The 24602-nt window shown below is 43.0% G+C and overlaps 1 protein-coding gene across 2 annotated transcripts; it reads right to left on the reverse strand.

Annotated features, from left to right (window-relative positions):
- Positions 1–24072, reverse strand: LOC108044787 (protein serrate). Of its 2 annotated transcripts, none has more exons than XM_044459017.1 (15): positions 23807–24072; positions 21435–22025; positions 18084–18201; positions 17225–17412; positions 13075–13129; positions 12114–12429; positions 8978–9111; positions 8669–8844; positions 7830–8070; positions 5536–6264; positions 4667–4861; positions 4518–4613; positions 2853–3224; positions 2053–2660; positions 1–1754 (listed from the first exon to the last, which is right to left on the reverse strand). In XM_044459017.1, exons 2-15 carry the CDS (start codon positions 21675–21677, stop codon positions 999–1001), a joined length of 4227 nt encoding a protein of 1408 aa, XP_044314952.1. In that variant the 5' UTR covers positions 21678–22025; positions 23807–24072; the 3' UTR covers positions 1–998. The 2 variants fall into 2 exon arrangements, with proteins under 2 accessions (XP_044314952.1, XP_044314953.1); XM_044459018.1 differs by lacking the exon at positions 23807–24072 and adding an exon at positions 23200–23760.
- Positions 24073–24602: the final 530 nt, after the last annotated feature.

Below are 24602 nucleotides of genomic sequence, written 5' to 3' on the forward strand. Positions count from 1 at the left end.
TTATTATTTTCTTTACTATCTTTATTGATATTGCTTTATTGCTGCTAGATCAAAGTTAATATAATAAATAAATATTACTACACACATAGGTATAATACAATACAAAATCGCTTGAATCTTATCCGGTTACACAGCTACCTAACTACGATCATAAGTCTAAATTATTGCGTACAATTGCAAACAACTTTTAAAGTCTAACGCGTTGCGGCTGGGGCTTAGCTAAGTTCTAGGATGCTATCTATAGACAAAATACAATAACGGTAACTGCTAATTTACAGTATTTACAGCTTATGCTTATACACCATATAGAGCGCGCCGATCCTAGATGAGAACTATATACAGCTTGTTCTAGCCAAGGAGTTGGTTTTTTTAATATATTTTTACTTTTAAATAAATGTAAATGCGCGCCTGGGTTACACTAAATATCACACTGTGTAGGATGTTGCTTAGCGAAGAGAAGAGTTCGGAATTAAACTAGCTAACTTACTTATGTGGGTGGGTGTCCACAACGATCTAGCTCTGCGGGAAACACCGGCAGAAATTCCTCATTGAAATAGTCGGATTCCTTTAACTCGAACCACACAAAAAGTTATACTTATAGAAAACTGGAAGTTATGCAATTAAGTGTATTTCTAAACTCTAATGCCATTGAAACTGGTTTTGACTTAGGATAAGATCAGGCACACAAATAAATTGGCTCAAGCTGTGGCCATGAAAAGCTTGATAACTTGCAAATGTCTTTAAATTATTTGTGTACATAATCTTACCTTAATGGACTGGAGATATGAAAGCTTAAATTAGAAAAGTTCGATTAAATGTGGGCTTCCTGCAGAGCCACTTCGTTGTGGGCTAACCCGTAAGGCTAAATCGATTCCTAGTTTAAATTACGCTACTAATGCACTTGGAAATCGCGCCCGTGCTGTGGCAATTGGAACTTTGAGCTGGCTGTGGGCGGCTGGTTGGTTTCTTGATTGGTTGATTGGTGGCTGAGATCACGGCTAAACCATCACAGTGGTGGCAAGGACATCGGAGGCCTCGTCGCCCGAAGTGGGTGGCAGGGACTTGCAGTTGATCGACCGCTTGCCAAAGTCCTTCCGCGGACTGTCCAGCGAGCCCACCGTGTTCTTTCGCATGTCCGAGTTCTGGGTCTTGTGCAGCAGGATCTGCGAGCTGCGCTTGTGGGCCTGCTTCAAGCCCGTACTGGAGTCGAGTTCCCGCTCGAAATCGCAGGGCGGAAACAAGGGCTGCGATCGGTGCAAAGCGGAACTACTCGCCGCCGAGGCAGCTAATTCGGGAGCGGGATTCAGGCTGAGTTCCATCCCGGTGGCCGCCCGCAGTGAGCTGGTGCTGCCCTTCAGCGGGTTCGTATACCTCCGTAGGTTCTCTTCGTTCTGCAGGTTATTCGACTTCTCCTCCTCGTGACGCAGTGCATCCAGCGAGGGAGTCAGGTTCATTCCCGAATTGCTGCGGTAGGCCAGCCGCTGCTTCCAATACAGACTGATAAACACCGAGAAACCCACCAGGACTATAAAGACGCCGCAGAGCACTCCAATCAGCAGACTGTGACCCGATCCATCGGCCACTAGAGCTGTTTCCAACTTGACCTCCACAATGGAGGTCAGGGCAGCCAGCTTGGCGTGCTGCAGCTCCAGTTCCTTGCGACGCTGGATGCCATTCAATTGCCGCGAGCTCAGTAGTTCACCCAGCAGGCCCACCGCCACCGGCAACTGGGGATCATTCAACCGGGTCGAGGACTGGAAATAAAGAGAGAATTAATTGTTAGGTTTGGTTTGGGGTGAAACTCAGTAATATATTTAGGGTTTTCATTGACACTAATTAATTATTAAAGATCGTATTGGCATTTACTAGGGACTTTGATTTATTTTAACTTATGATTATTTAAGAACTGGTAAAACACTTTATAATTACTTATCATGTACAAATTATTATTTAAATTAAAAGAAAAGTTAATTTTAACTTTATTTTTGTATATTTAAAACAAATAAGGGAATACTAGATAACACTTATTAAACAAAATTGTCTAACACTTACCGCAGTCAGTTCGACGGTGTCGTTGGTGCCCGTCTTTAGATCGCAAAGCACCATGAGCATGCCCTGTTCCTGGCCAGAAGCACTCGAAGGCTGTTTGACCAGCTGGGCTGCCAGGAGGATCCTTACCAGCGAGCACAGACCCTCCACCGACGCCCCCTTGCCCACCCTCTCGAGGGCCATGAGGATGGTCAGCCGAGCGCAGTTCTCGTTGACCACGGCTTGATTTGGCCAGCAGCTGGATTTGGCTGGAAGACTCGGAGGGGCAACCCGTCGCGAAGGTTCCAGGGCTCGACAGTCTCCGCGGACATCGCAGGGTGCGGAGAGACAGGTTTCGCTCAGTGCCGGTACACACACCTCGTGCTGTTTGCAAACTCCAGACAAATTAGAGGACTTCGAGAGGGGATCCACCTTATAACAGTTGGGCAATCCACACCAGAGATTCGTGCACCGGGAGGTGCCATTCTCGCAGACACAGGCATTGCAGTTCTCATCGTCATCACTTCTTCCCGTCAACGCGATGTCCAGCCAGTTTTGGCTTCGGTTCAGAGCGGTATAGGGGGTGATGGTGTTGCTCACGTTCAGGCAGGCGGACTTGGGATCAGAGAGCACTATAAAATAAGGTTTAAAAAAAAATTATAGTGATATAAAAATTAGTTGCTTGGAATCTTGGGAGCGATATTCTATTAGTGCCAATTTAAACAGACTGGACTTACTAAATACACAGAATAAATCAATATATCACAATGTGTATATCTAAAAATTACAATGTATATTTATTTTACTATTGAACGTTTACTTACAAATTTCACATCGAACTCCATGACGTCCCGGCGGACAGATGCAGCTATATCCGCCGATTCCATCGATGCAGGTGGCTCCGCCTTGGCAAGGTTGTGGCGAGCACTCGTTAACGTTGATTCGGCAGTCCGGTCCGGAGAATCCCTGGGCGCAGACGCAGCGGAACCAGCCCGCTCCCGACTCGCAAGTGCCGCCATTGTGGCACGGCTGTCCGCGGCACTGGTCAATGGCCTCGGCGCAGAAAAGACCCGTCCAACCGGGCGCACAGCGGCAATGCGGCTGCAAAGCCTTGTCGGCGGCTCCGGGCATGCAGGTCCCACCATTCTGGCACTGACCGGCATAGCAACCTGTGGCCCGCTCTGAACAGCGTTTACCTACACAGGGAAAAAATTTAAAACATTGTTAATACAAAAAATCATAGGGAATCTTTATTATGGCCTTACATCATAAAATTATAAATTTACTAAATTCCTTGCAAAAAAAATTGTTCAGTATCAAAAGACTTAAGCAACGAACTTGCTAGGAGAGTGGGAGTTAAACAAAATTGTCAATATACTATTTTTAAAAAATGCTGATGACAAAATTGTTTTCGTGCAAAAATAAACTTCCCAGAAACGAAAGACTTATTGGGAGTGTGGGAGTTTTACTTTATAGAGAGAGGATTGCCATGACCGCTTGGCTTGGCTTGAACTAATTGAAAAGTAAAAGTGTGCCGACATAGATCGATGTGGCTCTGTCCGTATCTAAACTGTGGCCAAATCTATTTTCATTTTCTGTGTCTGTGTCTGTGACAAAAAAGCGAAACGCGTGAAATATGCAAATCGCAAATTAAAAACAAACATAAATCATGGCAAAGGTTCGGCCTAGCTGCGGCTGGCCCCCCTCGGAGTTTGGAGCTGCCACATGTGGCAATTACATTCGCCGGCTTCGACGACTGCGACTAACGCGCAGATACTTTTTTAAAGCTTCGCGGCTCAGCCGCATTCGCTTCAATTTGAGGCCGTAATGACTGCCGACTTTCAATGTTCAAATAAATGCGACCGACTCGACTCGATCGTGTGTGTGAGAGCGTAGCGCTTTTAACGTGGCCAACACTCGTCTCGCGCCCATTTAAAGCCCCCAAGCGTTAATAATGCGCCAGTCAGCCAGTCGGCTTACAGCAGGTTTTTATGCCCTTTCGGAAGGAGTAGTAAGCACTATTCAGCGAGGCTGTAAATGGTTATCGGAGGTCTTAAAACTTCTTGTGAATTGGTAACCAAAAAATCTAGAATTTCCTGAACTTTGACCCTGAAGTATTATTGAATTATTTGCAACTTTAATTCTTAAATCCCATATGCTGACAGAAGTGAGAATAATATTAATACCTAAAAATGTTTACCTAATAATAATTTTTAGGATTATAATAAAACTTCAAAATAGTTAAAGAATATCAATAATAAGTTGTAACATTGTAAGGCGAACTTATAAATGAATGAACTTATAATTCATTTGTTAATCCCAATAACAAGACTGCCCAAGGGTATTTTGCCTGCGGCCTAACTCTACTCTTGCGGCATGCACTTGTTGCAACGCTCACGGCCGCTTAAAGCGCACCCGACTCAACCCGGCTCAGTTCGTCTCAGTTCAGCTGAGCTCATCTCATCTCATCCCAAACCGACGCGACTCACCTGTCCAGCCCGACATGCACTCGCATGTAAAGTCGCCGTCGCCGTCAAGGCAAATTCCCCCATTTCGACAAGGATTCGGTGAGCATTCGTTGAGATCTGCGGAAAGTTAATGAGTTTGCCGTCTTTGGCAGTGGATCGGGATTACTCACTGTGCTCACAGAAGGTGCCGGTGTGGCCCACATGGCATTTGCAGAAGGTGCCCACGTCGCTCATCTCGCAGCTGCCGTGTCCGCTGCAGGGCAATCCGCTCGGCTTGGTCATCTTCCTCGCGGTTGTGGCAGAAGTGGTTGTTGTCGTCGTCGTTGTCGCCGCTGTCGCAAGGCTGACATTGGCAAAGCAGCCCTCTGTTGGATTGAGGGACATGATTAGGCTTATTATTGCAGGGTTACACTTCAAAAAAATGGGCACTTCATGGCCAAAATATTAAATATTGACTCTAATAAACATCCGATTCTAGAAGGATAAACTCTATCAAACCATTTCTCTACATTTTGTTAGTTTTTACATTATTATATTTTTATATGCCGATTGAACTAAATTCTTGTTTAAAAGTAAAAAAGCCTCTTAACTTAAATGTTCTTTAACTAGTTTCCGTTAATTTTTTTTAGAGTTCATATGAAAATTATTAAATATTATAATTAGATACGTACGATAATACGTTTTTGAAAGTGGCTAATTGATTGCCTTGAACCAATTTCGATTTTAAATACAATTTTTGGAATTAGAAAATATATCCTTGTTGACCTTAAAGATTCATTATTTTCCCATTTTCAAATGCCAAAGTATGATATTTCGCAAACAGAGCAACATCCAATCTAAACAAGTCACTAATTACCCCTATTTGTAAAGGTTTTTAGACATGTCAATAATTATTTTCCAAGTGTAAGCCAGAGGAATCTGACGTCCCTTGAAAGACGATAAAAAGCTGGCAATCTGCGATTGATGAGCTTAATGATGTCTTCATCGGGGCGAGATCGGTTCCCATGGCATCTTGGAGGTCTGGGCTATTTTTACTCACCGTTGCAGGGCGGCTGGGAGCAGAGTGGTCGCAGTTGCTCGCAGTGTTTTCCGGCGCGATCTGGAGGACAGCGGCAGTAGTATCCTTCGGGCGTATTCAGGCAGTGGCCCTCAAGACAGGGCGATGGAGTGCAGTTCTCCTTGGAGTCCTCGCACAGAGAACCCGAATATCCCAACGGGCAGATGCAGTTGAACTTGCCCACCATGTCCACACACTCGCCTCCATTCCTGCAGGGTGATGTGGCACACTCGTCGATGTCCGTCTCGCAATCCCGACCCGTGTATCCCGCGGCACAGGCGCACCTGTAGTCGTTGACCAGGTCGATGCAGCTGGCCCCATTCCGGCACTGACCCACACAGTCGTCCAAATTCTCGGCACAAGTCACTCCGCCCCAGCCCTCCATGCAAATGCAGGCAAAGGAGCCCGGCTGGTTGCGGCATTCCCGGGCATTGAGGCAGGGTCCTGTGGCCAAGGAGGTGGACGCCACCGCACTGGTCAGGGCAGCTAGCAGGGCAGAGCTGCTCAGATTGCTGCCGATGATGGCACTGGCCGTGGTGGTCAGCAGTGCGTTGGCCGCAACTCCGGCGGAATGCGGTGCCTCACACTCATTCACGTCCACCTGGCAGACTTCACCTTGCCACTCCGGCGGACACTCGCAGCGAAAGCCGCCGATTAGATCGACGCAAGTGCCACCATGCTCGCAGGGACCCCCGGCGCACTCATCGATATCTGAAAAGGGAAGGGGAAATTCAAGCAGATTGTTTAAGTGCCATGCGAAGAAGAAGTGCAAACACTGAGGGAAAATTATCAAACTTAATAAAATTAAAACCTTAAACTTCAATAAAAATTATATACTATTAATCCAAACAGCTTATCAATTTACAATTGCTTGCCCCTTTTTTGTAATAAAAGAATTAATCAACATTTTGGTAAAAAAAAAGTATTTCTGTCATTTAAAACTTTGTTAGCATTTAAAAAATGTAATGGTTAATAGTTAAGCACTTTGCTAGCGTCCTTTTAATCAGAATTGATAAGTGAATTATTTATTAATTCTATTGTCCTGTTTAGAATTCTTAAATTATGTTTATTAAATACTTTTTTATATGTGTCTATCAAAAAAAGTATTAAATATTAATAGTAATTAATGAGAGTTTAAGGTACTTAAACTCTGGTTGATTTTTATACTTTTTTCACGAGCTTTAGAATCAATAAGTTGATTATTATTTAATGCTGACTTAAGAACATATTTTCTCCCCGTGAATGTGTTGATATTGCTGATGAGCTCTCGAGCAGCAGAAGCCTGAGCAGGTGGCTCTTAGCCCGAGCTCAAGTCGTTGAACTGACTTGCGAATTGGCATTGGTATGGGCAGCTTGAGCCTGCGTGCCTGGCTTATCGGTTGCCTGAAATCTTCAGGAGAAGACGCTTCCTGCTCCTTTCCCCTTATCCTCCTTACCAGCGAGCACGCAACTCATTTGTTTGTGTTAAGGAGGGACTGATAAGATGGGCACCCCAAAATAAAGTTCAGACCCTTGGCCATCCGCAAATAGGGTTCCCGATTAGCATCAGTTTAAGAAACTTTTAACTTAATTATGCATTTTTTATATATATTAAAATTTTCCCATGAAATAACAGTGAATAAGAAATAATGACTTCAATTTAAGAAATATTGATTAGCTCATAACAAATTGTTAAATATCTCTATATTTAATTGAAATTAGTCTTTAACAATTTCGAGTTTCAATAACATTACATTCAAACTCTTAAAGAGTCAATAAATAAAGTCGAGCTCATGTCGAACAATTGAAGGCCCTTAATTGGCAAAAAACTTTACGAACAGCACAAAATGCCAATACAAATGTAAATCCTTCAACGCCGACTCATTCGTTTTGGGAATGGCAACTCAATTAGCTTACGGCTTATTGCATTGGCCAGCAAATAGTTTCTGGTGAATGTGTCGGTCGTGCTCCAATTGGAATGCAAAACCGAAGCAAACCAAATTCGCCGGACCACCGTGGCAACAACAATCATAATAAAAGGCAAAGCCGGCAACAATAACAGCCTGTGCGTGCTACGTTTCATTTCATTTCATTTCGCTACAGTCAAATGCGTGTGTGCTCAATTGCATGATCGAGCGGCAACATCGCCGTACAACAGCAACACCATCGCCCAACAGCAACATCTACCGACCAGCAACTACCAACCGGCAACTTGGGCAACTGGCCAGGCCAAAACCTATGCTGAGTCGAGCTGTGGCTAATCGCGTGCTGTGGAATAAAATTAAATCAAAACTCACTTATTTCGCATGTCGGTCCCGTCCATCCGGCTGCACAGCCGCAAGTGAAGTTGGGGGTAAGTTGCTGCTGCAGCTGCAGGGATCCCATTCCCAGTCCCGATCCCGAGGAGCTGCTGCCGTTCTGCCCGTTCGACTGCCCCTCCAGGCTGCGCATTGAGTTGCGCCGGCTCAGCGGCCTGCCAATGGAGGAGCTCCTGCCTCGCATTCTGCGGTACACTGGCGATTGGGTTAGGTTCGTCGGCTGTAACGAAAACGTATTCCATAATTTATCAAAATTTACTTAACTTTAAATTGTAATGGAAAAATTGATGTATTTAGAAAATTCCTGTAAAGAATCATAGTTCACTTGTAAAAATGATTTGATATCTATTGGACATTAAAATAAGTCAGCAGATATCTTTATTAATAAAGACCCTTAATTTATTGTTTTAATGGCTTTCAAGTATTTCTAAAACAAAATCACATTTATTATTTTTTTGTTGGCATTTACCATTTTAAAGGTCAGGAAAATTTGCTTTTCTAGACGCTGGTATTTTGATTTTTATGTTACTGCAGACAATTTTTATTGAAGTGTATACCAAAGAACTAGATAGAACTAATGTCAGGTACTAAATAATCATTAATTTTTATATTACCCGCAAAATATAAGCGAAAAAAAGGCTATTTAAGTTCTTTAATTGGCACTAATTAAATAGATTTGTTTATTTAATTCTGTGTTAAGATAACTTGCTTTACTTTTTTTTAGTGCCGCGGAGATGAGTCCAAGATGGGGCAGCCCATCCAGAGCGTATTAAATTATTTTGTGGCAGTGCGAAAGAGTGCATAAATCGCGGACTTACCTGGAGCGTGCATGTGCCGCCGTTGCGGCAGGGTCTCGTGGCACATGGGTGCTCCACGATCTGGCATTGGTCGCCCGAGAGGCCTTCGGCGCATGTGCAGCGGTACTTGTCCGGAGCGGTGTTCTCACAGGTGCCGCCGTGCTTGCAGGGTTCATGGGTGCCGCAGGAATTTAGATCTGTGCAGGGCAGAGCGAAACTATGAGATATGTACCAGCCAGCGAGTGCATCGATATTATCGATGATACCCCCATTCCCATTTTGAATCCCATTTTGAATCCCATTTCCCCCTGTAATGGCCAGGTCACTTACCTTGGTCGCACAATATGCCACCCCAGTTGGTGTCGCAGACGCACTTCCAGGCGCTGCCGTTGCAGGAACCGTGCCTGCAACCTGGATACACCATGCACTCGTTGCACAACGGACCCCGCCAGCCAGGTCTGCATCTGTGAATTAAATCGGAGTGGTGATGAGTGTACGTTCATAAGTGCACTGCAAATTGGTAAATGGAGCATATAGGACCCTAGCCGAGGGGTTAGCTCAAAGTTGAAGGATTCTACAGCTTGGGAAAAGAGTTACGCCATGAAAAAGTGTAGCACTGATTACAAAATGGGGCATCGAAGACCTTGGCCGAAAGGTGATCTTCATTCGATGGGGTACGAAAGCGAGTATTATGATTTGCATCTTGGGAAAATGCAGTCGAAGGAAGATGAGTCAGTTTCATGGGAGTAATTTGATTACAAAATAAGGCGTAGAGTACCCTAGTCAAAAGGTGAGCTTACTGCAAGAACATATATAACAGCATCCAGATGTTATCTTCTGCCTGGGAAAACTTATACCTAGTAATCTTGAGACTACACGAACGGCAGCATAAATCACATCAGAAAATAAGGCTGATTGTGCACAGGCATTTAAAAATAGAAAAAAAGAAGATTTAGAAAAAAAATTCTAATGATAAATTGAGCAAACAAAACAGCATGAATAAGAAAATGCCACATAGGACGAAATTGTCAAAAAAAACTCTTTTTGAACCTTTCTTAGTTGAATGATGTCAATGTATGAAATTTCCTAAATATTTATGCATTTTTCAAGCTTGGAAATCTAAGAGAACAACAAAGGTTATCTTCATCTTGGCAAAACATTCCCCTATTATTCATCCGGCGATTTCGGCTCTGGTGTTTCCTTACATTTCAATTTGGCCTGGGAACGCATTTGACTGTGGCCAACCACCGAATTGGGTCACTCTGAACTTTGGCCTTGATGCATCAAATGCTAAAGTGGCAGTGCAGCCAGTCGGCCACTTCTGCAATTGCCGTTCCTGCTCCAGCTTGGGGCACAAACTGCGATTTTATCGCCGCAACACGCCAAAGTGCAGCGGGATCAAAGTTAGCCAGCCGGGGCATCGAGTATCGAGTTATCGCCCGGCGAGGTGCTAACTCTACAAGCTCCGGGCATCACGTCATGCCCGGCGATAGTCGACATCGCCGTTCGATGTCGGTTATTTATGATTTCATTAAAACGGCAGCCTGTTGTTATCGGGCTGCGAATCAGCGGCTCTGGCTCTGGCTCTTCTGGCCCGGCCAGCAAATCGCAAATGGGCCAGCAACGTGCAAACAGCAAAAGTAATTTTTCTTCTGGCTTATAATTGTTGCGGCGGAGCGGAAATCTGCTGACTTTTGATGTTTTCTAGGCCACACTAATTATTGCTATTTAGAATCAGGACAAGAGGAGTTGGACGGGATGGACTGGAGAATACGATGCCTGACGGAGCATCATGATGCAGTCGAGAAATGCAATCATGGCCGCCGGCTCACGTATTCTGTGTTACGCTCGAACATTAACAACGGCAACAACAACTGTTGCCGCTGCAACTGCAACAACTATTGCGGCTGCTGCTGCTGCAAATGCAACAGGAACAACCGAAGCACAAACGTTTTTTCGTGCTGCGGTCTTGGGACGTGGAAGTACACAGCAAGAAATAATACATTTAAATTGTGTTTATATAATTTTGAAGTATAATCAAATTATAGGCAATATATTTGTAGTACTCAAAAACACAATCAGCAAAACACAATATTATGAAATAATTTAATAGTTTCATAACAAAAAACGTAATATAAATGTAAATTTGTGTTTGTTAACCGTCATATTTTGAATTCCTTTAAAAAAGCTTTGAAAAGAATCTAAAGTTTTTTTTGCTCAGATAAAAGGTATGAAAATATGTGTAAATATGTATCATAAATGGTTTTATTTTTTTCCTGTGTACTTAAGGCTGAAGCTCTTGCTGTGCCAGTCGCCCCATGTTGCCATCGTCTGTGCATGACCGCTCCAAAGGGGCGGACTGAAAATACTACCCAAGAAAGCAGAGCAGAAGGAGGAAAAAAGGGGGAAAGGAGGAGCTCCTGGCCCGATCAGCATTTGGCCATCGTGCGGGCGTTTGATTAGCCTGCTCTCTGGCCGGGAATCGCATTGGCACTGGCACTTGATTGCAGATTATATGGCTGGTTACAACTTTATAGCACTCGGGTTATCTCCCAAATGGGCAGTTACCGAGTGCGAACAATTTAATAAGGAATGCGGATTGATTGGGAAGTATAGCGATTCGATCAGTGCAATGAAAGTCGCAGCTCTTTCACATTCGATTTGACTAGCAGTGATGGGAAAATTTAAGTTTTGTTTACACTAGAGGGAATAAAATGTATATTTTTATAGGAAATTGTTTATTTGTTACTCGATTTTATTATTAATCAATCGCGCTTTCTGCTCCATCCTTATTACAACTTTGACCATTTTATTTTTATGAATCTTCTTTTTTCTTGATCTGACATGATATAATATTTGTAACTAAGCTGAATTTATAAAAACGTAAACCATTTTGATCTAATATGGGTTTTGTGAACTGAAAGGGGAAAATAGGGACTTTTCATGCAAATTAAAATTGCTTTTACCTACTAATATTGTAAAATGTGTTTCTCCATAAAGCTATAAGTAACCATAATTAAACCCCCAGATATATCCCTATTACTGCATTCACCATCGACTGATTGGCATTTTCCTGGGAGAAACGCTGCCAACTACTTCACACATTTAGCCTCTAAAAAAATGGGGATGGGTAAAAAAGCCGACTGCCGGTAAAAAGCGCCCCATGTGAGCTATAGAACCCATTTCTCTGCCACCGATCTCGCGCAAAAAGAAAACCACTCTCGGCCATTATAACTGTGCGAGTGGAGTGTGAGCCTGCCTGTCAATCTGGCGAACCGGCGACTTCGAGACCAGGGCCATTAAGCCGGCCCCAAAGTTTACGGGCCACATGCAAAAAGTGTCATAATCACATCGTTAAATGGGGTGGCAGGGGGTCGTAATTACAGAGGTGGATAAAATAAAGTAAAATAAAATAAAATAAAACAGAATAAAGATAGAGGTAGCAGGTAAGAGGTAAACTACTTACTCGCATTCCCCCGGACGATCGCACTTGCCGTGGCCGGGGTCGCAGCCGGTCTTGCAGATGGCCTCCTCGCAGTTGACGCCCTGCCAGCCATTGAGGCAGAGCTTCTGACCCTCGGAGCCGCAGGCGTAGTGGCCGAACTGATCGTCGCGCGGACGGCAGAAGGTCGTGCAGGTCGTGTTGTAGTAGGTAACGGCGCATTGCACCCGGACACGGTAGGTGATCCGCGCGTTGCGCCCGATGTGGTCCAGCGTCTTCCACTCCGGCGACGGCAGTATCACGCCCGAGTATGATGTTTCCTCAATTAACCTCTCCGCATCTGCATTTCATTCGGGTGGAGTTGGGTTTTGAGTTTGTGGGTTGTAGGTTCGGGATTTGGGATTTGGAGGCGAGCGTGGAATGACAATTGTTGTGGTTGTCGTCGGATTCGTCGTTGTTGGTGGCATCAACGTTGGCGTTCCAATGGAGCAGGGGCAATCGAGAAGTGGAAAGTGGGCAGGCGAATTTAGTCAGTTGTTGGCACCATTTCAAGCGGTTAAGGGTACACTCAGAGAAAATAAAGGGCTTGGTTATTTCGTAGGTTAAAAAGTTAGTAAAGTTATTTCTTCACATTTTTCAAAAGCCTTTGCAATCTTACGAAACTGCATCAATAGAAATTAATCTTTATAGATTATAAAATAATACGTTTTATACAAGTTTTTTCTATAAAGCAATACAAATTGTTTTTAGCTATTTAGTTAAGTATCCTTACTTAACGAAAGTGGTTGTTTGACATTAAATAAGCAATACTTTCGATTTTCTCTGAGTGTATCCTTCTGCGTCTCCGTTTGCTAATTAAGCCAAATGCCTAGCTGGCAAACAATAACGAGCAGCGTGCAACAAGCAGCATGCAACTAGCAACCAGCAACTTGCAACAAGGGGCTGTGGTTAACGAGCACAAGTCTGCAATTGCCACCGCACTTACCTGGATAGGATGTGTTGTACATATCCAACGCCTGCAGTATCAGCGTAAACGACTTCTGTAATTGAACGTGGAGAGAGGAGGAAAAGGTGGCATTTAGTTTGCAGTTTTCAAGTTTGACTCTGCGCTGACGCTAATGGACAGTTTAATCTCCGCCATGTAAATGAAGACAACGCAACGGCCGACAAACAAACAAACAAATAAACAAAAACAAAAACCAACTGACGAACAAAGCGATCAGACAACAAACAAAGCGAGGCAAAGCAAAGCTAAACACTTTAATTTCACGCAGGAGAAGCGGACTTTCTAAACAGACTTTGGCCATGTCCATGTCGCTGTCCATGGCATTGCAATTGGCCAAAACAAAATGCGAAAAAGAAACACAGACACAACTCTCATTGATTTTTAGATTTGTTTTGTTTCAATGCCTTGCCGAAAAGTATTCTTACTTTAGGGAGGACTTTGTCAAGTCAAGATTTATTTATATTATTTTTTATGAAGTAAATGTAAAAGAAATCTACGACCATACAACTGTATACTAACGAAAACTTAAGCAACCTACAAATTAAGAAATAAAATCCTAATTTTAAAAATTTAGAAAATGTATTGTCCTGAATGCTTTTTAGGTTGTCATAGTTGTTATGAAAATAACAAATACCTCACTAAAGTGCACGTTTAAAAATACAGGAATGGTTTTGCAAAGCGCTTTAATAAATTAAATAGTAGTTTCATATGAAAAATTTGGAAGATAAGATGTCAAGATGTTATACAATTTTATCGCATTAACAAATTTCCTAGAGCATTTACAATCTCGGCATCAAAAGCTGCAATTTCTTTTGATTTTTCCAACTCCTTCTTTGCATGGTCCTAAAAAAAATATAAATGAAGATTCGCTGTTTTTTTCTGTTTTTGTAATTTCCGAGCTGAGCGGCCGTAGAAGATTTCTTGTTGGGCAGAAAGCAATTAAACGTCGACGATGTCTGGATGCCGCCGCTGGATGCCAGGAAATGCTCATTTAGCAGTGGGAGGCAGTCGCCAAGTCGAGGGCCGATGAGCGGGGCAGAGGAGGGGGATTCCCATGTAATTGCCCTGGCGACGCGACACTAAATCAGTCCAAAGCAGACATTGGCTAATTGCAGCCGGATCATCAACATCAGTGACAACAACTTGACACAGTTTGCAAATCCATCCGTCTATAAATTGACCAGACCCAGCTCAAGTTTCCATCTCCATTCAATTTCCACGCATTGATATATCGCTGTCCTATGGCTTCCATTTAAGTTCTGTTCCGGGCTCGAGCTAAAATCATGATCCGTCTGACTATACGGATATATATGGCGCATGGCAATGCCAGCGGAAGTATATCAATTAAAAATGGCGTTGCATTTGGTTTTCGATTTCAAAAAACACGAAATGCCAGACAGACACGAGCCAATGGGAGGGAGGTCTGAACTATATTAATAAAGATGGAGAAACATCTGACTATAAAACGCTGCGAAAACCAGAATGATGGGAATAAACCAGAGCCATTTGAACCTTATTAAACTTATTAATTGGAAATTGTTTTCTCCTTTTGAATTATCAATCGAATCAAGTAGCATTTAGCAAGACAATTCTCAGTCAGTGAATTGGCCACCGAAATGTTTACACAAAGTGAAGAACCCTGTCTCCGGTCGAAGCGCTTTCATTAATGGAAGCCATCGGCGCACTGGTTTCCAAAAGTGTTTCTTCTCGAACAAATAACTTTTGTGGGGGTAGCAAAATGGATCAAAAGCCCACGGAGCAAAACACAAATTGTATTATATTTGGGCAGTCATTCATAGATCTTGAGCGAAAAGTGGAACAGGCACCACAAATACCACTCGAGATCGCTCAATGGCTGCGCACGCGCACTCCAGATCGTCAGGTCTTTTGGAACTTGGAAAATATTGTCAAGTGAAATTCGTTTGGGGCTGCCAGCTCGAATGTTTCAGGTGGATGTGGATGAGAGTGGGGCCCTAGGTGAAGTCGGTGTTTGACAGTTACATCGAAGGCCCGCCGATGTTATGATGTGTGCTCTTGAGGCTGCGCTCAAGTATTTCCTAAGTCATGTTTATGAGTCTTAACATGCCATTCACTCAATCAGCAGCAGCGCAGAAGAAGTCATTCAATAAAAAGTGGGACAATTGCGACCATATCGGCAGCTCTTTTTTCTTGATTTCTGTCTTTCGGTTTTTGAAGATTTTCATGAGTTTGTGAAAGGCTTCTTGAGGGTGCCTCACAGACTAACTGACTGACTGACTGTCTGCAGGCGAATATTACGCTGCCAGTATGCAGAATATACCGGGTTTCTTTCGCTTTCGGGCGCCCAGTCACAGTTTCGACTCAGTCACATGTGAGTTGAGAGTTGAGAGCTGGGGAGCTGAAGAAAAAAGGCACTGGCAAAGGCACAAGATTAAAGCGAAACCAAAGCGAAGCGTAACGTATCGCCATCGCCATCGGCCGAGCGACAAGCGCGACAAGGTAATGTTCCCACGAAACAGGTTGTCCGCACTTCAGGCCACGACTTGGCTTTCGGGGGGCAATGGGGAAAGGTGGAGGCACAGAACAGGCAACCAGACCCAAGCCCAAACCCAAGCCCAAACTCAAGACCCAGACCAAGACCAAGACGAAGACCCGGCTCTGACGCATGCCTCCTCCCCCGCCACCACCCCTTCGTCAGTTGCCCCTGCCTAATGTAAACGACGGCGCATGCGCATGCCGACGTCGACGTCTGCGTCAACGGAGACAGCGACTGCGACTGCGGCTGTGACTGCCAATTCCATTGCACTCGAAAAATAATTAAATCAATTTGCCGATCAATTACAAAAATTCTTCTCAGGTTAGCCCATAATAATGTATTTAAGTTTATATTTAGTGTACAAGACTGTTATTATAAATAAGATAATTGATTGTTTAGCACTACCCATTTGGTTTTTATATATGTAGTCAATTATACAATGTAAAACAAATTTAAATACATTTATTTTATTTTAAATAAACATTTAAAAAGTTAAAAAAAAATTATTATGTGACACTGTTAAAAAAAGAGTATTAAACCTTTAACCATTGAAATTATATTTATTTTAACATTGATAGTATTTCAGACTTAAAAACAATTGATATTTACTGCAACGCAAATATTTACTACAAAAAATAAACACAAAGCAAGTGGTTTACCTTTAAAAAGGAAATTATTCTTTAGTTAAAAAAATGTTCCGGATTGTAAACTAGCTAAAAAGTTTTAATAAAAAACACTTTTGTCCAAGTGCCCAACCAAACAGATCGCAGTCGCATTAGTTTCGACGCCGACCTGGCCAAGGCGTGTAATTGTTAACCAAGTTAGCTTTGAACACCGCCAAAACAGCAGCAAACAACGTCCAGAACAACACCCGTACATAACAACGAAATAAAAAAGAGCAAAAGCAAAAGTTTAATTCAATTCTGCGACTACACCCAGCCGGGTTACATTTTTACCTTAACCGAGTTAGGAGCGGACCAGGCCACGTTTTATTTTATGTTTTATTTTTTCGGACCGTGTGTTCAGTATGCTTTTTTTATTTCTTCCCAGTTTGGCAGTCATAAGCCCGCATTATGCTCACTTAATTAACCGAAAGCCGCTTAGGAGGTGCCCGGTAAAGAAGTATAAAACATGAAGACCAATTTTTAATTGCTTTTTTCGGCTACTGCCGGGCGAATCTGCGCAGAGGAACGATGATGGGCTGACTGGCCAAGGGTTTAAATGAGTTGGTCGAAATTATTGAAGTCGCGTTTGGTGCTGGTTTCTCGCCTTGGAATTTTCACGCCCCATGATTTCGGGGAACCTTGAATCAGCCCACATTGGAATTTTGGCCACAGGAAGTGAAGAGAATCTCTTCATAGACTATGCCCCTCTGGTTTATTCTTATCAATTCGGCACGAGCTCGGCTCATTCACATTTCTGTTGCCGGCTCGACGACCTTATCGCGTTCGGTTTAGCTTGGCTGCCCCACAGGCGGAACCGAGCTGCCTCTATCTAAAGTCGAAAAACAATAATGAAAACCACATACAACGAAAATGAGAGCTCGTGCCAAAAGCGTGCGTCTTACTTGGAGAAGGGAAAATGGGTTATGGTTATGCTGGGAACTGCACTTACCGTCCATCGAAACGTAAAGGGCAACACAATGGCTCCCACACCCGGATCGCTGAGCACAAAGCTGGATCCACCCAGTATCTTGGTGGTGGCGTTGCCAAACGAACAGCCCGTGGATATGCTGGCACCCTGCTCCGTGGTCTGGTACTCCTTCAAACACAGACGGAATGCCGTCGTGCATGGCGAGCAGCCTGAAATTAGAATTCCAGCACGGGTTATCAATGTTTTATACACTGGGATATACTATAGAAATGCCGAGTTCTCTGCCAGAGATTGCATAATTTCCGGGCATCGTTAAAAATAAAAGAGAATATGGGAGTACGTGCCAAAATATGCAGAGTGCAAGTTCTGCTGATAGGCAAAGAGGCTTGACCGCTTATTTTGGTGACGCAAGATAAGAAATTTGGGAGAACATATGAAAATCTCTGGTGGCCTATAAATTAAGATAAAATAATAATAATGTTTTTTGAATACTTTTATAAATATATTTTTAATAAAATAAGTTATCTTTTTTATAAAGAAATAGTTATTTGTTAATAAATATTTTCAAGCACTGAAAGACTGTTTTGAAATGTTGTTAAATATAAGACTTATACATGTAAATAAGCTTTAAAGAAATTCACAAAGCTTCGTTTAAGAAAAATGTTGTGAAATGTGTAAAGCCCTTGTATTCAATATTTTATTACAAGGCGATTTTTAATTTTAAAAAAGATTAAAATATATTTACGAACATTATTTATTATCTGATTAACAACTATTTTGATTTCAACTCAAGACATCATTTTTTAAGTCTTAACTTTCTTTGACAAGGCAAATCCCATAAAAATGTGGCATCGCACAGTTGGTGTTTTAATAGACTTACCTATCGTCTTGGTGGCCCTTAGTTCCGCTGGCATGCCGCAGCAATAGCCGTTGAGTAGATGGCTGTTGGTATTTGAGATTTCTAATATTTCCAGCTCGAAGTTACCAGCTGCGGATATCTGTAGTGGAAAAAACATAAACAAAATTATCGAAGTTGCCAGTACATTGGCATCGAATCGCATTGAAAACAAGCGTCCAGATCTCAAATCGTTCAAATCAATCATGACCCATAACGAAGCCCCGAAATGGGTGAATCCCAATGGCTGTAACCCCCTCCTCCTCCAACTTGCCCCTCGGCTTACATTCCAAATCGAATAATATGCTCAACACTTTATGGATCTGATCGGCTGTGATCCCAGCTCGTTCGCTGGTTGTAAAAGCTAATAAGCCACCTAGGGCGCTCTGATTGGGCTGCGGTAGAGGTTTTAATTAAAAACAAAAATAGATAGATCGATACAAGAGAGGAAAATCAGAAGACCGAAGTGAACACCGTAAAAGTGGTAGGCAAATGAAAGGAGCTTGATAAATCTGGCAGCAAATGAAACACGAAAATAATGAGAAATATTTTCCCCACAAAGCGGCTTAACTGTTCGGTTCGGCTCACTTAATCAAACGAGATATCCAGCAGTTTGTATAATTTAGAATGCCTTTGTGTGCCAGCTGGAATCCGTGGCAGAATTCGTAGTCGCAGCCCCAAGTGGCCACAAATCACGGGCCCATCGATAGGAGCATTCGCCATAAAATTAATAACACATTAGATCGCCGCTCTCTCACTCGACCGAACGCTTCTGACAAATGGCACATAAAGTTTAACTATTCTCCGCCAAATCGCTTATCATAATTTAGCCAAGGAGCTGTTGCATCTGGAAGCTGCATCTTGGCCATCAACTTTGTATTTTAGGGTTCATTACCAGGCTGCGGATGGGTTCTGCTTCGCGGAAAATATGCTAATGAAAACTCTTAGCCCGTTGGCGACTCCTGCTTTTATGGTTTCATATTTCAGTGAATTTATTGTCATGGGTCTTGGTAGCTGGCAGTGTTGATAAGTTTATTAGAAATAAATTGCAATTTAGCCGGGCCTCTTGGCTAACGGCATCGGCCAGTTTGCGAGTCACCTGCAGCTGCGGTTAGAGCATCGAAAAAAAAGATAAAGGCCGACAAAAACCAAACTTCAGCTCGAAGCCACATGCATTGTTGATCATGCCATAGATCAATCAAATGCAAGTCCCCCACGAACCCCTCGTCATTCTCGGCCAGTTTCTGTTCGGTTTCTCTTGGCGTTTTCTCGTGATTTCCTTTTGTTTGGGTCTCTGAGACTTCCACTTTAACTGCAGCTTCGACTGGGACCTCAAACTGATTGGATTCTTGGTCTTCGATCGAGAGATTTTTACCAGCAACCGGTTCGGCCTGCTTACTATTTATTTATCACATTTCTTCGGGCAGTGCTCCTCATTCATGGGGCAGGTGCATCCGCTAATATTCTGGACAAACTCTGACGTAATCAATTCGATTAGATAAACCACCAGAAATGCTTAAGGAATTAGTGCTGCGGCGCCACATGTAAACGGGGACGTTTTAACGAAGCCGACACACGAAGTTAATGTGAAGTTAAATTTTAATTAAGCCTGCAGTTGGCAGGGAAACAAAACGAAACTTGGCCATTAAGGCTGGCGATCAACGTGGGAGCTCGTTTTGCCAACTCATTTCTGATTTTGGGCTTTTTATGCATATTTCGCAGTCCGTTTAATACGCAGCTTATGATCAATAAATGTCAGCTCAAATGAGAGAGATCTTCCCCGGACTTTTGGCATCCCGACTTGGCCGAGTAACTGGGTTAATTTCAACTGACATGGGCCCATGTGAACCGAGGCGATATGATCGCAGTTTCGGTGGTATGGTTGTTTGGTTGCCTGGTTTTCCCTGGAAGTCGGCCATAAATCGCCGCTACAAAATATTTAACTTTTATTTACTTCATTAACAACTAAATAGTTGCAGTGGGATCGCTGGACCACTGCTGCCGGCGACTTTTATCGCCTCGCTTACCCTAAATCAATGCAATCCCCTCTTCCAAGTAGATAAATGTGTGTAATCAATTTGATTGCCCCACGGTCGGGAACTTGGGATAGTCTTCTGGGACTCGCATGCTCCTCGGATTCTAATGTCTGGCTCTCGAGATCGCGCTGGCGTATTAATCAAATTGTTGTTAAGGCCCCTCGCAACCCCCTCCCAAAAAACTCCCTACACTCTTCCCGGGCAACGATTAATTTTTATGTATTTCTGAACCGTTGGCTGCCGTTGGTTCTCCAACTCTGCCTCTTTGCCTGTTTAATTGCCGCTCGGGGCATCTCCGCTGGCATCTCAATACATGTTTAGGCACTTTGTGTAACACTTTATGACGGCTACACCCCGAAAACTCCGCCGACTCTCGACTACCGTTGCCATGTGGGAACCATTTCGGGGAGATGGTTTTCGGAGATAGGACGGCCCACTAATCTGGCGGATCACCTTCGAGGGGTCCTCGATCCGATCCTATTAAACCTTTGCCGGGAATTCTTAGTCAGAGGCTTTTTATAGAAATCGAAGAACGACTTTATTTAAATACCAGTTTAATGATTTAAGCTTGGGAAATATTTTGACTAAGTGTAGGTATCCAATTGCTAGAGAATTGATGGCTTTTGTGCATGGCAATGAAATATATAGCCAACATCTAGTTACCCCAACTTCATGTTAACAACTTCATTTTACAAGGGAAGAGAGCTTCAAAAATCATTTAAACAGTTGTTTACAAAATCGTATAGTCAACTAATCAATAAACTAATTTATATTGACTAAAAACTTAATCATTGTAATCCACTGTAAAATTGAATTTACTATTATTATTTTGTGAAATGAAGTTATTAAAATTTGAGCCACTCAATCCAAAGTTACTTTCAGTTCAGAAATCTGAAAATCAAAAGATTTGTTTTACCATTTTTAATCAATTTCAAGGTTGTCTACATTTTTTTAAGAAAGTATTTAAGTATTGTTTATTTGTAGATTCTAAGAATCTTCTTTACTTTGACTTATTTTTGATTTACTGCTTTTCCAAAAATTCCCGTGTAAAAGCTCTCATTAAACACAGCTCTTTTGGTTACGGAGTTGATAAATCACTCAAAAATAAACCGAAATCATCATTATTTACGTCCCCCATCAAAACTTTGCCCTTAGCCATTGCCAATTCACATGGGTTGAATCAACTTTGGTTTTTCTTTTTGGTTTTGTTCGAGACACTACACCCGCATATATTTGGATCTGGGGCTTTTTTCGATTATTGCTTTGGGGTTCGATCGCTTTTGCATGTTGGTTTGCTTACCTTATGGACTAACAGTATTAAAATTAAAGCAATTAAGTTGCAGGCAGACTTTAATGATCGACAATCGCGGATCGGCGATGGCAGGGCCGCGATTTTGAGTTCCCGGTGCCTCGGACGCTGCCTTTTTGTCGCCGTCGTTTTGGACATTCTCAGGCTGTCTGCTGTGTTTGTTGCTTCTATTGTTGATTCCGCCGAAAATGATGTTGGTTTTCGCCGAAAATGTTTCCTAAACATTTTGTACATTCTGGGGGCGTTTGAGAGCGTGATGCTGGTCGGGATCTAGATGGAGTTTGTTTTGGATTCACTTTGGATTGGCACCACAAATGTAAATTAGCTTTGGCAGCCTTAATTAGCCCATGTATGCAGATTTTTGTGCCTTTGTCTAAGCTTTCACTACACTTGTTCTGGTCGGCACTGGTCGTATTCTGGACGCTGAATCATTTTCTCTACTCTGCCTTCGTCTTATTTTTGTTTTGTCAATGTTGTTATCACACAATTATTTATTATTTATATGGGCTTCAGCATGTACTTCTCGTTTGTTTTGTTCACACTTAACACTTCCACTTGATAGGCGATGTTTTGTTGCTGTTGCTGAAACAATTGTCGAACGAAATGGAATTGAAACGGGCTGCGGAAAATCTATTTCACTGTGCATCATCAACGCTAATTGACACGCAGTTGCTGCTGCTGCAGCAGCAACATCGCCAGTAGCAGGAGCAACCGCAACCGCAGCAACAAGTGCCACCAGAGACCGCAGCAACATTTACTTTTGCAAAGACCGCAAAAGCGGCAACGTGCAGCAAATGCAAATGCAATTCAATTTATGTTAATTTAACGCTGTTGCTGGTAGCTGTTGCTGCTGCAATTGGCGCTGCTACTGCTGCTGCTGCTGCTGCCATGGAGCCGTGTCTTTGGCCACAAACAATTTGCATCTTGTGCGCATATTAATTTACAGATATTTTCACTCTTGTCCACATTACTCATTCTTCCCTCCCCATCCCGTGGCCTTTTGGCCCCCTTCCGCCCTGTTTGCTCCTGCTCGGGTGTTAATTGTCCATTTAATTAAGTAATTTGCTTGGGGCCTCCTCCCAGCTTTGGCACGAAACGGAAGTCGTTGACTTTGAATCGAAACCCAGATGCTGCCGCTTATGTTGCTGTTGCTGCTGCTGTTGCTGCTGCTGATGTTGCTGCTGCTGGGCATGACCGGAAGTGGCTTTTGCAAGTGGAGGATGCAGCTCAACCTCCCCCTTACTCCCCTTACTTTCACTGTTTACGCTCTGCAATTTGCAAAATGCAGAATGAATTGCTGGAAGCCCTAAAACTATGGCATACTCTATCTCTATTATTGCTACACTTAAAGCTCAGTCATTGTTTTATAATTTCCTTCGTGATATACTCTGATTTATCAAATAATTGTATAAGCGGTAGTCTTGAATTCAACGATCTGAATAAGCTGTGGACCATGATAGGCCCATAAAACTAAGCATATGGTAAATGATTGAATGTGAGGCAGTGCATGAGCGTTTTCCTCGCTCTTTTGATCAGGGGCTTTCCCCAAGCTCGTACCACCCATTCAGAACCTGACCGATTTCACTGCACTATCTCTCATTTCTCCCTATGCACAGATCAAAAAATACTGTTCTTAACTTTGATTAAGAATTTCATGAATTTGCATCACTTTTAATTATTCACCTAACTTCTTTTATAAGCTAAATTCCTTTTAAAAGCTTTATATATTTTAAACATAAGTCCGTTTTATCAATACTTTTTAAATTCCTATAGATTTCTCTCCGTGTGCCCATTATTATTAATCGTATTATCGTCGTGCATTATAAACTAGTTGGCTGTTTTCATTCTTTGTCTCTTTCACTTGGCATGTTTCAATTCCACATCGTAGCCTGTGCTTGTGTCCCTGTGTTTTGGCTGTGTGCGTTATCAATGGAGCACACTGTGACCGCTGATTCCCCGGAATGGGGCACTCGTTTTCGCATATTTATATTGTTTGCACTTTTACTTTTCGCCTTTGATTAAACACAATTTTAACGGCATTGTGTTTTGATATATTAGTGTATTGTATTTAATTGAAAGGTATCTATTTCCGTTTTCTTTGCTCACACGATCTGGTCTCAGGAATTAATCACACACAAAAACACACACAGCAAATGTCGGCTGATTGTCGATCTTTCGATTTGCTTTTCTTCCACCGAGCATTTCAGTTGATTGCTCTTCATCATTTGTTGTAATCAGCAAGCAATTTAATTCGATTGCGGCACATTTAACACTTTCACAATTGTTGTAATGGGGTTTGGGTTCGGGTTCGGGTTCGGATTCGGGTTCGGGTACACAATAATCCAATTCGAGGAGGGGTTTACCGTTGGCAGAAAAGAAGCTCATCACCGCTCGAAGCACGTCGATCGACTAAACGCGTTAACCGAATCCTGCGGCATTTCCAGCCCTCGAGCAGCATCCACGGGGCGGAGCAAGTCACGCGAGAGTACGAGTGCTGTGGCTTTGGTGGTGGTGGCGGTGGTGGTCTTAAAGACTTAAGAGAGCTTGGCCTGGCTTGATCTGAACCACCGAAACCGCTTTAATGTGGTGGCGACGACGACTTCCGCTGAGTGCTGCGTGCGCTTCAGGGTTCGACTGGCGACTAAATGCCGCTGGGCACAAGTTGCCGCCGATCCGAGAGCTTAGCCCGGACCGCTTCTCTCTGCAATTCTCTTTGGAGTAAACCAGTTTGCTCTTCGAGCGGTGCTCTTTAGCCAGCCGCTGATTGGTCGTATGCCAAGCATATAGCCTACGGGCCCGGAATCTGAATCGGAATCGGCCGTTAATGGAGTTGCTGCCGCTTCGGCTGTTGCACGCATGCGCACCCGAGGCATAGTTGCTGCTGTATTTTACGATACCAACTTAATTATGCTTATAAGTGCATTCTGAGTGTGTGTGCTCCAGATCTAGAGTAGCTCCGAGGGACTGGCAATTAACACCTAATCTTCAGGAACTCTCCCACAACGCTTTTTCGGCTGGGAACCAGGTCCCAAAAAGCTAGCCAATTATTAACCCCCCAGACAGAGCGGCGGCGGCGACTTCCATCCAATTATCTGCTGGCCGAAAGTGTATAAATCAAATTTAAATGCAACTTGGCCTATCAGCGCAGCCAAAACAAAA

This window comes from Drosophila rhopaloa, unplaced genomic scaffold (genome assembly GCF_018152115.1).
Source record: "Drosophila rhopaloa isolate 14029-0021.01 unplaced genomic scaffold, ASM1815211v1 contig_178, whole genome shotgun sequence".
NCBI classification, from domain to species: domain Eukaryota; kingdom Metazoa; phylum Arthropoda; class Insecta; order Diptera; family Drosophilidae; genus Drosophila; species Drosophila rhopaloa.